General features: G+C 35.6%; 1 protein-coding gene across 7 annotated transcripts in view; it reads right to left on the reverse strand.

Moving 5' to 3' along the window:
- Nucleotides 1-1394: 1394 nt before the first annotated feature.
- The window catches only part of SCAR (wiskott-Aldrich syndrome protein family member 3 SCAR), a 30470-nt gene continuing 14150 nt past the window's right edge, over nucleotides 1395-17714 (reverse strand). For 3 of the 7 annotated variants that reach the window (XM_069338632.1, XM_069338634.1, XM_069338633.1), the window contains 10 exons: nucleotides 17187-17334; nucleotides 16796-16949; nucleotides 15412-15526; nucleotides 11318-11473; nucleotides 10973-11074; nucleotides 7299-7464; nucleotides 6790-6986; nucleotides 5803-6111; nucleotides 5369-5468; nucleotides 1395-3269 (listed from right to left, as the gene is read on the reverse strand). In XM_069338632.1, the coding sequence (XP_069194733.1) occupies nucleotides 3097-3269; nucleotides 5369-5468; nucleotides 5803-6111; nucleotides 6790-6986; nucleotides 7299-7464; nucleotides 10973-11074; nucleotides 11318-11473; nucleotides 15412-15526; nucleotides 16796-16949; nucleotides 17187-17334 (1620 nt within the window). In that variant the 3' untranslated portion in view covers nucleotides 1395-3096. Of the gene's footprint in view, nucleotides 3270-5368; nucleotides 5469-5802; nucleotides 6118-6789; nucleotides 6987-7298; nucleotides 7465-10972; nucleotides 11075-11317; nucleotides 11474-14976; nucleotides 15007-15411; nucleotides 15527-16795; nucleotides 16950-17186; nucleotides 17335-17714 lie in introns of all 7 variants that reach the window. The other 4 variants (XM_069338628.1, XM_069338629.1, XM_069338630.1 and 1 more) reach the window with 3 other exon arrangements.

Raw genomic sequence — 17714 nt, forward strand, 5'->3', positions numbered from 1 at the left:
ATCTACTTTAAAATGTGGCGGCGAGTTCACAGGCAACGCACGGTGTGCAGCAGGTCTAAAGTACAGTGGCGCCTCGATTAACAAATATAAACGGCTCGGTGCCGTTCTGGCACCGAGCTCGTCATGTGAAATGCTCGTCTTGCAAAAACACCAACAATGTCATCGGAGGCGTCCGAGAACCAGCGAGAACGCTAGGAAGCACCATGTGGTTTGCCTGTTAATCGAGCGAAAGCTCGTCAATCAAGACAAATTTTCTGTGAGTGGTTCGCTCGTAACTAGAGTCGCTTGTCACTCGAGGTTCCACTGTACAGAAAAGTGAGACTTATATGTTCCTGTGCAAATATTCCTTTAGAGCATTCTATTGCGAACAATTTAATAACAAATTGAACGAGTAGCGTGAAAATTAAGGTCACAAAGTGGAAAAATAGTATAATCATATGTATTTATGTGGTGGGGAGTTCACGCTCAACACTCCGCCTACCTTGAGGTGCGAGGGGGAAGGGGCGGCCCCTGTGCTGGGCATGCAATAGTGTTAATGTGGGAGACCAACTGTCAAGAATGAAGTAGACATGCAAATAAGCACAGCTAATCCATTTTCAACCTGCATAGTATCAAAATCCACCCTCGCATTGCAAAATTGGGTATTCAAATGGTTTCCTTTATCCCATCATATCTGTATTCTCCAAAACCACACAAAACATTGTACAGTACATTTTAAGTACTGGAATGTATTCTCTATATTTAAAATGACAAAATTGTACCATTTAAGTTTTTGTTTACCAACTTACATACAATACTGACAAATTTTACTACTGTACTTTGTTTAAAAACATCACCCATTATCGTTATATTTGTAATACAGAACATCCGAATTATTTCAAGTGGCTCATCTGAGCTTGAGAGACATCCATTGATGGCATAGGTGACCGACTCCATGCCTGACTGCCGTAAACTGTCTTCTACATTGAAATATGCCTGATAGTGCATACTGCAATTGCACCCTTTTTTTATATGCTCAAATGCATACCCTTAGGTTTAGAGGTTACTTCAATTAATATCTAAGTCCATTATTCAACTACAATAGAGCAAATAACATATTTCTTCTGTATATAATGTCCTCTTCTGTGAATTCTGTGGCAGGTCTATAAATTTATTTAAATTCAAACCCAAAAGCATAGGTCAACAAGCCACCAGTTTTTATACTAGTTTACTAGTTAATAATAAGAGTACATTTTGAAAATTTTATTTTTACAATCTTGGCATTACATTTATGTAAAGATTAAGAGGATAATAGAAGCTCAAATAACCATAATTAAGGAATGTGAATACTGAAAAGTGAAAGTTTAATTCACTGACCCTAATACCTAAATGAAAGGAAGAATAACTTGATTCAATTTACTTTTCTTTACTTCTTTTATTGCATATTATACATTTCTGTACTCTTTTGAGGCTTAATATACTTGTTCTGCACCATTTAGTTGGGAAGGGAATAGTATTGGTAAACAGGATATTTTAAAGGGATATTCTGTACGACACACATGCATGAATGTTTTTGTACAAGTGGACAAACACTAACTCATTAGAATGAAATCAAGACAATATGAGGGCTATTATCAGCAAGTAAGTTATTTCCTACTTCAGAGTTTTTGGTAAGCAATTATGGAGAATCACAAATTTTTATGTTTGATCAAGAATGGGGACAGACCATTGTAACAATGTATTAAAACACTAACCACAATCAAATTTTAGCCAATGGATGATCAGCTTAAATGTAATGTCTTCCTGGATAGAAAGAATTGTTATAATCTATTCTTATAGAAAAGTGCAATACCGAATGTAATTCCATGGTCTTTAGTCGGAGCAATCCATTCTTACAATATTTATAAAAAAAAATATATCTTTGAAATTAGCTGTGAATAGTGTACCACAGTGTTTCAGTATTTTAGTTTCAATTATCTGACATATTACTAGATTTATTCTAACATCAGGTGTGAAGTCTTCAGAAAGCGAAAAATACCAGTACACTTATTTGTTTCAACATAAATACATCATACAATGGCAGAAAGTAATGTACTTTAATTGGCTATGTCTACAGCAAGCAAAATTAATGATTTATTATTTAATTCCTGCATACATAAGCAGCTCCATAATACACAGTTCACAGTTCCCAAAATACTGTGTAACTTCATTCACGCTAGTCTGAGGTTTTACTTAATATCACATATGAGTTATTAATGTAGATGGCCAAATGTCACAACAAAATAATAATGGGACAGTCACCAGCAAAGAGAAAATTCTATATATATATATATTAATAATAAAAAGGGCTTCATCTTTGGAAATAAAACTTAACATAACCCAGAAATTTATACATAACAGTTAATCATGTCTGTATTGACAAGAGTAGGGTAACAGGATATCACATAAATGAAGCATATACAAGAAAGGAACTATTTTACAAACTCTGCGTATTAAGAAATGACAACTTTCCATAACAATGTAGCTTCCAGATTTTCCAATGTAAACCTGCTGAGGAAAACAAAATTGGAAATCATACAGATGTTGAAAACCATACTAATAATAATTACATGGCCACAAAGGTGTACACATTTTTCAGCAAGTCAAGCACATGCCAACTTTTTATAAAAGCTCGCCACATATCACCAACTACATGCCATGTAAAGTTACAACCACAAAAAAATAAAATAAAAAATAAATAAAAAAAAGTACTGATTCCATATAAACTCTGTCGCATAGAATTATTTCTTCCAATATGACTACAGCACAAAATAAAAACAATGATTTGGTCCATATTGTCTTTTTGTTTCACTTGGGATAAACAAAACACACACAATCAAGTGTTTCACCTGCTACCATAGCATTTCATAATAAAATAAAAAGGATTCATACTGAGTCTAATCATGACTTGTACTGACTAATAAGCATTTAGTCTCAATAGATCCTCCAGTAGAGTGCTACTACTTTTAGTCCTAGCATACGGGAATATACTCAATACTCTGATCTTGTTCGTAACCGCTTAAAAAAAAAAAAAAGCCCGCATAATGAAGCTGGAAATTGTTTTGTTTTTTTACAGTTTTATGCACTAGTTTCATCCCATTCATCACTATCAGACTCGCTATCAGAAGAAGATTCACTATCACTAACTTCAAAGGCAAATCTTCTCTGTAGGATGGATGCAACATCAATACTGTCTGGGTCTTCCTTCGGTTTTGTCTTAACGTCATCCACCCTTGGACGCAGCTGAATACCTGGAATTAGTTGTCTTTATTGAGATCTTCAATAAACATCTTTCAATAAATATTTGCAAAATCACTTTTGCAAGACTAGATATAGTACATAAAAAGACAAGGAAGTTTTAGGTATTATAATGGTGTAGAAATTTATATTAAAAACATACAGATACTTTTCAGTAAATAAATGCATGAGAATAGTAAGAGAAAATGAACAGAACAGCATCACAAAAGAATTAAAAAGCAACATATACAGTAATAAAAAATAGACGAGGCCTTCTAGACGGTGTGTCAGATATACGTGAAATATCAAGTTAGTAGACAAGACGCTGATCATTTGAGTCATCCAAAGGTCAGCAAGTGTCCCTAAACAAGGGCAGCAATGTGAAAGTAGAGCTGGGAATCAGAGCTGAAGCAGTCACATAAAAGCAAAAAAAGTGCCTCACAGAACTCTTCAACTTTGCCGTCACAGGAAGAGGCATCCTGACAAGAGGAGAGTGCATGTCTGTCACGGTTTCTACAGCCACCAAGTTTGTGGTTCAAAGCCAAGGCAAACAGGTACTGTACATCTGAGGCCAAAAAAAAATATCTTGCAAAACCAATGAAAGGTTATTAGTAAACACCGTCAACACATGGAAAATATTGATGGTTATCAGCAAACACCAACACATGAAAATACTGATGGTTATCAGCAAACACCATCAACACACAAAATTAAACTATTCAACATGGAGAACGAAACCTGAGAATGCTTTTTTTTTTTAAAGAAACTGTACCTATTTTGAAAAATCCTTTTTTACCCATCCCTCAATATACAAAAAATGTGTAGCCATTTAGCATGAAGCCTAAAAATACAGTTATATAATACAGTACTATGTAACACCCAAACAAATTTGTACGCTATTCTATAAGATTTTAAAATACTGACCAGAGTCCAATATATAATAATACCATTTACTGACTGCACAGTATATATACGTAATGATCATGAAATTCCAACTTTAATTATAGAACATCTAAAACAACGAAAATTGATAATACATGTACAGAAGAACCATACATACACATCAAGTTGGGTATCAGAATACGTATCTAACTGTTTCTGCAGGACAAGGGTTACCGCAGTCGGCTCACAAATGATTGGTCCTGTGGGCTTGATAAGGCAATGCAAGGCATTTGAGCATTTTCTTACAGCCAATAACCTTCAGTTCTACAAAAATATGTTGGTTGCCTCCAGTGAGGAGTGTCAGTAGTTTGCATAGGTACCTTAATAATCCAAACATCCTCAACATTAGGAGACTAAAATTTCCCAGAGCATTGATTGCACAGAGACAACTGGGAAGATCCATCACCAGGGCACGTGTACTGAAATTTAGGTGTGACTATTTTTCGTTTTCAAGAGTCATTATGTCCTCTTTTACTAACTATGCACTAAAATGTTCATAAAACCTGGCAGCAGAGATCAACATGGCCCAATACCAAAAATGTCCTTCTTTGCACCACAGAAAGAGTTGAATGTTTCAGGCAGCTATGTTTTTCACATATAGCACGAGTATGCACAAGATGAATATATTGTAAACAAAAAATGCCTACCAGGACTACTGAATAGAAAACAATATTAAAATTTTACTTTACGCTGAACTATATCGCTTTTCATTCTAGGACAATTTTCTCAAGTTGGGTGCAAGCAGATGACAAACAACAACTGGCACATCTGATGGAAATGACGTTAAAATGCCAAGAACAATTCACAAAATTCAGCTACATTTAATTACGACCAAAATAATGCATTAACTTAACAAGATGAAAAGTACAGTATTAGAAAAAGAAGTACAGATAAATAATGCACAAATAAGATAACTAACTCCAAATTTTAAGGACTGTAAACAATGCTTAAAAATCACAGAAAAATTATAAGTAAATCCAATAAAATTATATGTATAACAAACAAACAAAAATAAAAATAGTACAGTATTAAAACAAAATAAAATAGAAAGTAAATAAAATAAGATGAAGTGTATAAATACCATCATCGTAATGTGAATCTCAGTATTCAGAATAAGATATAATTTTAACATGTGATCAATTATTACTGTAGTATTTTCCTGTTATCTTACCTTCTCTAATGGCTTTGAGCAATTCACTACGGCCGTCAACTTCAACCGGTGGAAGTGCTTTCTTCTCCACTTTCTTGGGCTTTGCTAGAACAGTTTGCTGCTGCAAGAAAAAAAAGAGAGATATATTACGTTATAGTGTATAATCAAAAGGTCACCGAATTTGATTGTCTGTGGAGTTTTCCATCCACGCGTTCCTCCACCTTACCAGTAACTTGTAATGAGCTAAAAGGACAGGCTAGACAAATATCAGGAACACTTAACAACATGTGAACATACATCTACCAAATGACATATCAATAAACATAGTTCACTGAACACCAGAAACTAAATTTCAAGCATAAAACAAAATTCATAATTTACAAAAATCATAATTTATTTCTATCATAAATACCTAAAATACTACTATGGAAAACATATTATATTAATTTTCTTACCTGCTTTATAACCCCATTTATCATCAGTGGTGGCATGGGTGGTGGTGGAGGTGCTCCAGGTGCATTGCCATTAGGGACCAGTGGTGGGGGCGAGGGAGGTGGTGGACCTCCAACGATTTGTCCTGGTGGCTGTATAGGAGCTACTGGGGGTGGGGGTGGTGGTGATGGAGGTGGTGGATCAGGCTCTCCTGTCTTGTCTGGTGTGGGTGGTGGTGGAGGAAGGTCCTGCTCGTGGTGGTAGGGTGGGTGTGCATGTCGCCCGGGTAAAGGGGACATTGATGCGCCTTGCGGGATTCCATCCACTATAACCTGTTGCTTTGAATGACATTATGTGATGAAATATACAGCTTGTAACAGTCAACCAAAGCATATTAGATCATTTGATTATCAATAATATCTATGACATTCTTCAAGTGTCCTTTAAAATAAATGGAGTGGATTAAGAGTAGGACCTGCAGAAATTCAAGTACTGTACTGGTATATCCTTAATAAATGTCAGTCAATAAAATATTCGCTGCTGAAGCATAGGGTGTCAATATAAAAACTTCACAGAGCTTAAAATCACAAGATTTAAGATAAATTAACTCGTGTCACTTGAACAAAAAATAAACATATGTAGACTAGGTATACAGAATGTATGTTTACTGTAAATTAAATGAGTTAATTTATTTGTCATTTTTTGTGTAAACAACACTGATTTGAATCTATACAAATTGAATGTGGACACCCTGAACTTTAAGAGATGATCTAGTGTACATAATCAACGTATATAACAAAAAATTTAAATAGATTTAATAATTTAACTTGGGATATCTAGCCACTAATTGTGTTTGGTTTATAATAAAGATAAATAGTAAAAGGTTAAGTGGTTCAGAACACAAGAGCAAATTCAGATAGAATATATGAAAAGGCACAGAAATAGTTGTAATTATACTGTATAAGCATGATGGCTGAACCTAAAGTGTCTTTAACGTGCAAGAAAGTTACCTGTCGATCAGCAGGTGGTGGTGGTGGTGGAGGTAGAGATTCGCGTCCCTGGGAAGGCCCACGTAAACGAGTTGGAGTACCACTATGGGAGCCACCTGGTGGGGTTGGTGTATTGCTGTTACTAGGCGGATCTGGAGGAGGCTGCATAGGCCGATTAGATGGAGCACGCTGACCTGAACTACGACTAGGAGTACTACCTGCAGGGCAAATTTAAAGCTTTAGTTGAAAAGTTCAGATCAAAGTAAGGCAAAATAAGATCATGTATTTATGTAAGCTGTTACACTAATATGGTTATTATTATTGTTATACAACAATTAGTTAGAAAAGAAAGGTAATAATTTCTGTTGTTTATAGTTTAGGTAATTATTGCATGGTTTCTAATAGCTATTGCCATCCTTTATGGCATGTGCTATTACATCTCATGAAAACAGGAAAAGCAGTATTGAAATGATGCTCATATATCTTTACTATTTAACTAATATTTAGTAGACATGTCAAAATATTCTCACCCTGTGATACTGCCCCATCAGGAGTGTAAGGAGGTGGGGGGTATCCTGAGTACTGGTCTTGATAGGGAGGTGGATAACCTTGGTGGTCCGACCCAGGCACAGCCTGATTCATCTCGTGTGATGGAGAATAAGCGTGTGGATGGGAATTTGTGCCATACATTAGTTCCTGCTTGAAAAGACAATATGTATTAGACAAAAATTATACATTATCTTCTTATAAATCAAATATAAACAAGTAACACAGCGCAGATACTGCACAGCTAGTGATCAGATACAGAAGATGAGTCACAATGTGGTTGAAGATTAGGCACCCATCACAATCTGCAAATGAGAAATTTACAAACATTTCAGTCCAACCTGGACCATTATTACGACGACTTCATAATGGTCAAGGACTAACCAAAACGTCGATCAAGTTTTATATGTATTAAAAAAAAAAAAATGTACAGCCTTCCAAATTTGGTTCTTAATACTGATGTCTAAGCCTTCACTACATTATTGATATACTACATACAGAGAGATGTACTTCATTTCAAGAAATATATCCATGGAGAGGTGTACCACTGTTATCGATGTATATACAGTACCATGTACACCATGGGCTTACTCTAGTCTTAGACTATGTTCAGGACTAAAGTATACTTGCTGGTTGGTCAGTAAACTCTGGTTGGTCAGTAAACTATTGAGGTGACCTTATAATAATCCCCAGCTAATTGATAGGCTTTTTTTTTTTTTAACCCAGATATGTAGAGGAATAGATGCCTTCTGGCTCCTATTACAATGGCTTTAGAGCTCTTCCTTTGGCTTTTGTGTTGGGTTTGAAGCCTGGCAACTTATGGGAAGATTATTAAGGACACCATAACAGCGAACCAACCAGCAAGAATACTTTAGTCCTGAACACAGGGCACAAACAAGGAAACTCAGCATACACACACCCCCGAGAAGAGGCGTACATCTCAATCTCGGTGTATGTATTCCTGCTGTTGCCTTTTCTTCCTTTCCACAGCTTACTCAACTAGTTTTCTATGGAACAGCCAGCAATTGGTTTACAACCTTTATAACACATACAATCATCTGTCCATCTGGATTCCTTAAATATTCGTCATAAATGTTAATATTGGTTTGACTTAAGATACAGTCAAACTACTTGAACAAAAGCTCAAAATCACACTGCAGGTATCACCTAAAATGTAACACACACACACACACACACACACACACACACCAGCATTTGAACCATTAGTCACAAGTAAAACTCAATATATATATTAATAACAGCTGATTTAACTCAAAACACTAATGCAAATCAACACACTAATGTTTTAATGTTTACATAAAAATGGAAACCACATATTCCACCAATCAGCTCCTATGGGCCAATATGCTTTCTGCAGTTACCTTCATTCTTATATAAAGTGCAGTCAAATCACACTATAGAAAAAAAAAGCAATATAAAAGATTTGAGAATCATCATGTTGGAAGTCCTTACTTTTATAGAACACAATGGAGTAGCTGTCACAACTTCAATAAAAATGACAGGTTGAATAACATGAACTTTTTAAACGAACTGTCGGGCCAATGATGATACTTTTACAGACACGAGTGCCTCTCTAAGGTGGAATACTGTCACACACTAACAGTCACATTCAAAGCTGGAGAAATTAATGACCTGGGGAACATGCAATACCAGAATCCACTCAATAAACATCTCAATTATTGGTACCACTTACAAAAATTTAATCTCTAGAGCACAGGCAAGAGTGATACATAATAATTTAAACTTAGAAAACAATAGAGGGACTGGTTTCAAATCTGCAAAAGGAAATAACTGCACATGAGACCCAGGAGGTATTGCAGGAAAAGCAAAATAGCCTTGTTGAAAGGCAGAGGTGCAATAAGTACGTTGAGAAAATTGTCAGCATTAAGGGTCCACACTTTTCAACACTCTCCCTTCTACACTCATGGGTCATAACTAGCCGAGTTCCCACAGTATTCAAGAGAAAGAACTTGATAAAAATACCCAAGGCATACCTGATCAACCAAGCCCATTCTCTTGATTTACCACAATATACAAAATACAAAATGTTAACCTAACTAGAAATGTACAAACCCAAGCAACTCGCCTAGCCTAATCAACCTATTCATAGAAAACATGGATATTTATGAGCTTCTACTTTTCATAGTACCAGTACCGTGGTTTGTAATTTGTACATTGGGGACCATAACATACAAAATGAGAGACACCAGTTGAGAGGACAGGTTGATCAGTGTGTGTGATTCATAGATGCTGCTGCTTGCAGCTTAATGTAAGTCTGGTGACCAATCAGAGGCCTGGTCAAAGACTGAGCTGTGGAACACTGATCCCCAGAACAAACAACACATAGGCAGACCCAGGTTAAAAAAAAATAACCTTGACCTAAATTAATCAATTGGTAGATAAACCATTATTGCAATGTTACGACGCAGTATTGAGTAATTGGGTGGTAATTACAGTGTTAAGTGTGGTATAACCATTTATCATTCAGATGGGCTATCACATGTCCCACTGTTTTAATTAGTTTTGTATGAACCCAGTTTAAAGTAGAGAAACTCTGGGTATTAGTGTTAAGTTGTATTGAGGAAACCTGTTAATGAATTGACATGTTTCAACAAAGCCTTCTCCTGTAAGAGATATTCTGACACTTTCTATATCCAGTACCTAGGTGGCTTTAGAATGTGCACCACTGCTCTGGCAATCTATTTCTTGAATAACTTTTCCGAATGATCTGTCCTTTCCTGTCTTGTCATTGTAAGCAAAGGTAGTCCAAAAACAGTATAATACTGCAATACTGTAAAGCTAATGGTCAACTAGTAAAAACAAACAAAAAAATTAATTTTGTCAAAATGGAAACCAATGCTGTTATTGTTTCTGAAGAGTAAGAAAATATACTAGTGATGTCTAATATTTTGAGTATATCAAAATATTGAATAATTCTATGTAATAATGTATGCAAATACTTTAGTATAAAAGCATGACTCTTGTCACATCTAGAAGAAAATATGTCATATATACACGTTATATGCGAACAAGCTTGAATGGTCCCACAAGTTGCATGCAATATGCAACTGAAAACTCCACACCCCAGAAGGATTCGAACCTAGACAGCCAGGAGCACTATGCACCATGGCGTACCTGGGAAAGAACCAGGTACGCTATGGTGCATAGTGTTCCTGGCTGTCTGGGTTCGAATCCTTCTGGGGTGTGGAGTTTTCAGTTACACGTTAAACATATGGTAACATATTATCCTGCAGTTCAACTTTTCTTAAGGAGAAATCTGAAGACTCCTAACTTACTAGAAGTCAGAGTAACACAGTTATATTGAAAAGAATTGATGTGGTCATCTTTCTAATTCTCCATAGTGTTTGAGCAGCATATGGGGATTCCAGTTTGACCAGTAAGTGGAAGTGTGAAGCTGTTCCGTCAATATAGTAAAACAAGGTAAGGGAGAGCTTGCCAAACAATGTCTTCAAAGTATGAGTAATCAAGTGATAAATATCATGAATGAAAAATCAATACTAACTTCACAGATTCATGTAGTATTCATGGAAGTATTCATAGTGTGTACTATTTGAAAATGGTTTACTTAACATGGACTAAAAATGCATGGCAAAAACAACAAAAAAACAATGCATACCCCAGGTTGCACACTGCCGTAGTGACCACGAAGTTCTATGCTATTAGGCCGTAGTGGCCGTCCATCAACAGCATTTATTCCAACCGAATCATCATAAATCCCCTATTCAGAAAAACATCTAATTAGAAATTACAATGTAACTCCCATATACAAAAACTATTTAGAAAAATAAATTTACAACACATGGCAAATTTTAAGGAAAAAAAAAAAAACTAAACCATGAAAACCTTAGTATTTTGTGAAAATAAAAATTGCAAACAAAATGATGTACTGTACTATATGTACTATATATACACCTGTATATATACTATATGTACTATATATATACACCTGTATAGCACAAACCTCATTAAGTTGGTTCATTGGTGTTCTATATTGAGGCTGTGGAGCAATATACTCTCCCTGTGCGATAGCCAGCTTTATTTGTCGTTCTCGGGTGTTGGAAGTCATTCTTGGCACCTTTTTACTCTTGTTCCTCCCGTCACCTTTGGGCTTACTTGGCTGTTAGCAAGAGAATTTTAAATCACTAAAACACATCCAAACAATGCTATTTTCTAAACACTGAGGAATACATTCAGTTCCTAATCAAATTAATCCAACTCATAAAAACACTTAAAATCTATAGGCACATATTTCTTTTACTAAAGGTACCTTAAATAATTTAAGCATTAATTATGGACAAAAAGAAATTATGAAGCTGATGCTATGAAATACGGACATCCTGGATATGAAAGCTTACATAATAAACTAATATTAATCCATTTAGGCAACAGGTCACACAGGTAACTCTTCACCAACAGCTCATGTTTTGAGAAAGGTGCATCAAGAATAGTGGTGGTTGAATTGTATTTGAACCAACGTATAACTTCCCATCAGTTGGTACACGCACACACAGACACTGGTCATGAAGCTTTATAAAAGAATTAAGTCTAGAGCAAGCAAATACCTGTAGAGACCTTACTGTGTATGGGTGTTTAACAACGTACATATATCCTTAGACATCAAATGCCAGGTCATCTGAGTATTTATTTTAAGCCGATGATGCTAATACTTTGATGGCTCCAGGTAGCATTAGCACACTTGACCTTTCAATACAATGAATCAAAATTCATACAAGACCATTACAGTCTGAGGATACATTAAGCTACAAATTCTTAATAGTAGCAAAGTTGGGTGTTGTGAGATCAAACCTCAAAGTATGACCAAGAGATATAAATGCACCAGGAGACTTTATAATGCTGTTCATGTTACAAATACTAAACATAACTCATATTCAAACTATTATCTATTTTAAGCCTTGAGACCTTCTTTCCTCTCTGGCAATTTCTCCTTATAATGAGATAGCTTGATGCACAAAGAAATCATATAAACATGATGCATCAATGAGAAACTTAGTAGAAGCCTTGATGTGGATTCAAACCCCCACACACTGTGTGCTGCCAAGCATATGCCCTAAACCACTCGGCCACGACGTGCTTAAAAGCAATGCAACCTGGGATTCAAATGACTCTTCTAGTGGGCCTAAGGCTTCCACTGAAGCCCAATCAGGATACTGCATGATACCCTGATTGCACTTCAGTAGAAGCCTCAGGACCCCCTAAAGAATTTAGTTGAATCCTAGGTTGCATTGCTTGTGGAACATGTCATGGCCAAGGGGTTTAGATTGTATATGTTTGGGAGCACACACTGTGCAAGCTTGAATACTCAGATAATTTTATGTTAAGTTTTACCAGATGTTCCAAATGTTTTAAAGTAATCAAAATTGTTGAACAAATATTTGGAATATGCTAGTTTGGCAATGTTATAATATGCTTACACTGGGAAGAACATACTGTATAGTAGAAAGACTGAGGATTGCAAAACAACAGGAAAAGATGCAATGTAAAGATCCAATAAGGGCAAAAAATTTCCATTGAAAATTGTGAAAATGAGGAAGATTTAGACGATTCTTAAGTGTTATTGCAATGCAAAACCAACAGAAGAAAAAAAGGTACCCAGTTCACCTTTGAACAAGTGTACTTCCCAACTGGGTTGGCCTCAACTAAGTTGAGGCCAACTGTCCTAATGTCTAATCACTTCTATTTGTTCACAGTAAAAACACAGAAAGCAACATATCTGGCATTTGAAATAAATCACAAATACTGTACAAGATTTGGCTCCTGAATAAGATCCGAGAAAAGCTACAGTGCCTTTTATATCTATGAATTATAAAAATATAGACCATAATTTGTATATTAAGAACAATTGAGGCATTCAATACGACAAAAACGTCAAGAAAGGCCAGAAAGTGACTGCCATAAAAGAACAACGTAAAAATGTAAACCAGTAACTGTTGTTTACAAGCATTATTATAAAGAAAAAAGTTGTGTATACAAAATCAATGACAGGAAAACAAGTGCATAGATACTTTAACTATCAATAGGACAAATTTAATTGCCAAATGCTATACTAATACAGAAAAAATTGAATACAGAAGTGCGAAAAGACCTGAAAGAGAAATATGCCATAACATGGTCTTTTCTAGTAAAATAATATTTCAAGACATTTACTGTTTACTTGTATCATCTGTGGACAACAGGAAACTTGGCAACATGTTGAAGCTCAAAAACCTCCTAAAATGTCTCCTAGAACATACACAAAGCCTCTCCGCTATCACTGCCATACGTGTTGTAATTCTCTTGGGTGTGAAACCAAAGCTCAATTCCAAACTATGTAAACTGAGAAAACTAATTTAATTTCAACTAAAGTTAACATCTTCAGTTCTACCCTCAAAGCAAGGGTCAATAAAGGGCCTTTTAGTATATATTATTTGAAATACTACTCTCCCAGACACTATTTACTAAATAATTAGCATATAACCAACAATTCACTGTGTAAACTCTAAATACACTGTTTTGTAGCCCGATAATTTAGGAAAAGTGTTAAAGCCAATGGTACAGCATTGGAGAAATTAAGTGAGAGAAATTAAGTGAGAGGGAAATCTGGTAATGGCATTGAAACTAGGAGCACAAGTCTTTAACCAGGAATATGATAGGATAGTTAAGCTTGTTGCTTAGAAAAGAAAACTAACCAGGTTTTATATTATGTGGTAAAGTACTGGTATTTAGTCAAACAATTTAGTACATGAACGAGCAGTTAATAAAGAGTTACCTGCACAGTATTTAGATTTATAAATTAATAATAAATTTATACAAGGCTATTTTCATTCCCTCAAAAAGAGTTTAGTATTCCATAACATGACATCTTTAAAGAGTAACAACAAGTACAGCAATTAGCTTTTCTTGACAAGATGCAGATTCTTGAATAACTTCAATAGCAGCAGATGCAAAAACAATTAAGCCATATATTATAACATATCATTTTATATATTTAGTATCTAAACTGTTGTGCATAATTTTTTTTTTAAATCCAAACAAGCAAAGTTGTAGAGATATAAAAATGAAGAGCTAACTTGACTTGCTGCACCATTAATTATAAATATTAAGCATCTGAAGCTTTCAGTTCTATCAGAAGTCTTAGTTTTTCTACACCGAAAGACCCCAATGTTCAAAATACATTTTTCCAGGGAAGATTACCGCCGCCATATTCTAAATGAAGTCAGAAATAACGAAACAAAAAATGTTGCCGATTATCAAAGCAGTTACTGGAGCAAGAGTTAATCATGTCCACTCATAGTGGACCTGAGACCCTGTGTCAGTCATGATGGGGCACATACCAAGCCACCCACAGTCTGAGGTGATGAGACCTGTAGCCAAACACCTTAAGTGTAACACTTGGGGCTCTCATTAATAAGGAGCATAGTACTATGAAGTACAAGTATACTTGTTACAAGCATAACTAAAATAGACCGAGCCAAGTACATGAAATTAAAATAGAGACCCCCACAAGCTCCATGCATCCAAAAATGTCTTGTTCATGGCCCAACAGGCAATTATAGCACTGTGTACTTATACAGGATAGAACCCCACGGTTAGCCATGCACCCACATTGTTTGACACACTTGCCTCGTTCCGATGCTCCCCTCCATGTGCATGCTAAAAAATAAAAATATATATGGAGGTATGAATAACTAATCACTGTTGATTTGTCCATTCTGTGCTCGATAACATCATCATTCTTGGGACTAGTAAGACAAATGCAAAATAAATTAATCTACTTGCAAATTAAAAGTACCAAACACTGGGCCTAACAAGACAAAAGAAAACTATATATATAAAACTATAATTACATTTAAAATACAATTACACATGCATTCTCAAAAATGTACCTACGTAACAAAAAAAAGTATATACTGTACTACATTAGAAATAAAGATTTTATTTACAAATTGTGCAGCATGTAAAAATATCGTAAAATCTTAAGTAAAATATTCTTAGGTGGAAACTGAATGAAAGACTAAAAAAATGAAGACATGGCATATTGTGTAACAGTCACATTACCTTTTGCTTCTTGTCAAGTTTTAGTCGCTCTGTCTCCTGGGTCATTTCCTCCCGCCAAAGATTAAAGAAATATGAAGGATCAGTGTAGAACTTGAGGCCATCCTTCCCATCATCCCTAAAAGTGCACAAAAATAATAAAAATTACATAACGGAAATATCAGAAACAATTAAAAATAATTTAAATTTCTTCATCGAGTCGAACATTCAATGAGAAGACCACGAAAATGAGAGAGATGTGGAGCATTACTGAAAACAATTATACTAGAATAAATATGGACAATGAATTGTAAAAGTAATTTATTAGGAGATGTGAGATAAAACAAACAAAAAGTAAGAGGTGCGGAGCACACCAAAGAAATATATTTTGAGGAAACAGTAAATAGAGCGCTAACAGTACTTGCCTAACAATATCCAAAAAAAAACTAGATCTGGCTCTTAGGAACTGATTTCCTTAGTACTGGCACCTGGTGTTTTTCTCTCTCAATATTCTATTTCTTTATTGTACTTGCTCTTCCAGCTGTGAATGAAGTTGATATCCATAACTTCTCTTCACAGTGTATTCTGCTTGCTCACCACCTGCACTGCACATAGGGTACTTTCTTACATTGCTAGATAACTTGTATTCCTTCTTCTACATCTTCCTTCTTTGGAGAACGACTGCTTCCGTCAACGTTGTCAATTTCCCTCATTTTCTTTAACGTTCTTTCCCTGAAGTTGTTGGAATGGTTATCCGTTACCTGTCTTCAGTGTTCAGTTCTTGAACTTCAGGCACTAGTCTTGTTCCAAACCTTTGAACCTTTTCAATCTTTTTCCCTTCACTTCACAAAGTGAAAATTTGAGGCACGAGGAGCAATGGTCAATAGAAACCCCCCATGTGGTTGGAAGCATTCTATGTCTGCCATCTACGAGGTTAGGCACCCAGAAAGGTAGATGTCCCAAAACTGACTCCACCTGGTGAAAACTGCTACTGAAAACTGAACTATCAAGCAGAACTCCACAATCTGAAAACAAGCAAATAAGCATGACGTCACAATCGCCGCCGCGCCGCTGTCTGCACAGCTACCCCCCTCCCCGGAGGGGGAAGGGGAAGCCCAAGACCCCTCACGCTGGCTACCCAACCCTAGTTTTGAGGCTGATATGTTGTGTGGTGGTCGTTCGACTCTGGCTCCTGTCTCTGAGCACGCTGTACCTTTCTGGTGTTGTTCTACTGTGTGGTGGTGTGCGAGCCATTGTTGTAAAGTACATTATTACATAAATGTAATAATCACAGAAACCTTAAAAATATGAATCATAACTACTGTACTTGTAAATAAATAACGACAATAATAATCTAACATACTGTACTGCAAATGTCATTTTACACATAAAAAATATGACTATGTACCTGTAAGGATTAAGCTGATGCAGAGGAGGCGGCTGCTCACAAGTCTGATAGGTTTCTAGCATTGGAGCAGAGATTGTATCCCGAGATACCACTTGTTGGTCGAACAATGTCGAGGACTTGAAGGCTTTCCGCATATGAATATCTTGTAATGACACTGTAAATGTATTAAGCATTACTACAGGTTAAGGAGATAATAAAAAAAAACCTGACTGTATACAGAACCTTTGCCATATGACAAGGATTTCATGCATTTATTGCCTAAATTCACTGCATAAAATATAACTTTTCATGTCCTTATAGTTTTTAACTACAAATTAATGCAACCAATGCCCACTGCATTCTGGCTTGGAAAAACGTTTAAAAATATAAATATATTTGAACAAATATTTACCTTCTTCTACATTGCTATCTAAATTCTTGACTTTTACCGATAGTTTGTCAACTCTGCCTTGTAATGATACAGCACGATTCAAGATTAATGTCGATTCAGCAATCATTTCACCAAACAAATCTTCAGCATGCCGAGAAAGCGATGATAACTGAAAAATAGATTACCATGTTATCTAAATTCGGCACTTTTATTTGAAGCTTAGCATACTAAGATATACGGAACTTCAGTAATCTATATTTCAACTTATTCCAAATATTCTTAATTATCAGCAGTTTGAAGCAGTTAAATTATTACAGTGTTAAATAAAAGGTTGATCTGAATAACAAGTGAGCATACAATATAATAATCCATGCTCAAAGAAATCACATTAAAGGGATGTGTCAATGAGAAAATCAGCGGGAGCTGTGAGGAGGATTCGAACCTATGTGCTCTGGGTACTCCCAAGCAAATATCTTAAAACAAAAACACCATGACATGGTCAAAAGCATTGCAACCTGGGGGAGGTTTCTTATAATAAACTACCATGAA

The sequence above is a fragment of the Procambarus clarkii genome, chromosome 40 (assembly GCF_040958095.1).
Source record: "Procambarus clarkii isolate CNS0578487 chromosome 40, FALCON_Pclarkii_2.0, whole genome shotgun sequence".
NCBI classification, from domain to species: Eukaryota; Metazoa; Arthropoda; class Malacostraca; order Decapoda; family Cambaridae; genus Procambarus; species Procambarus clarkii.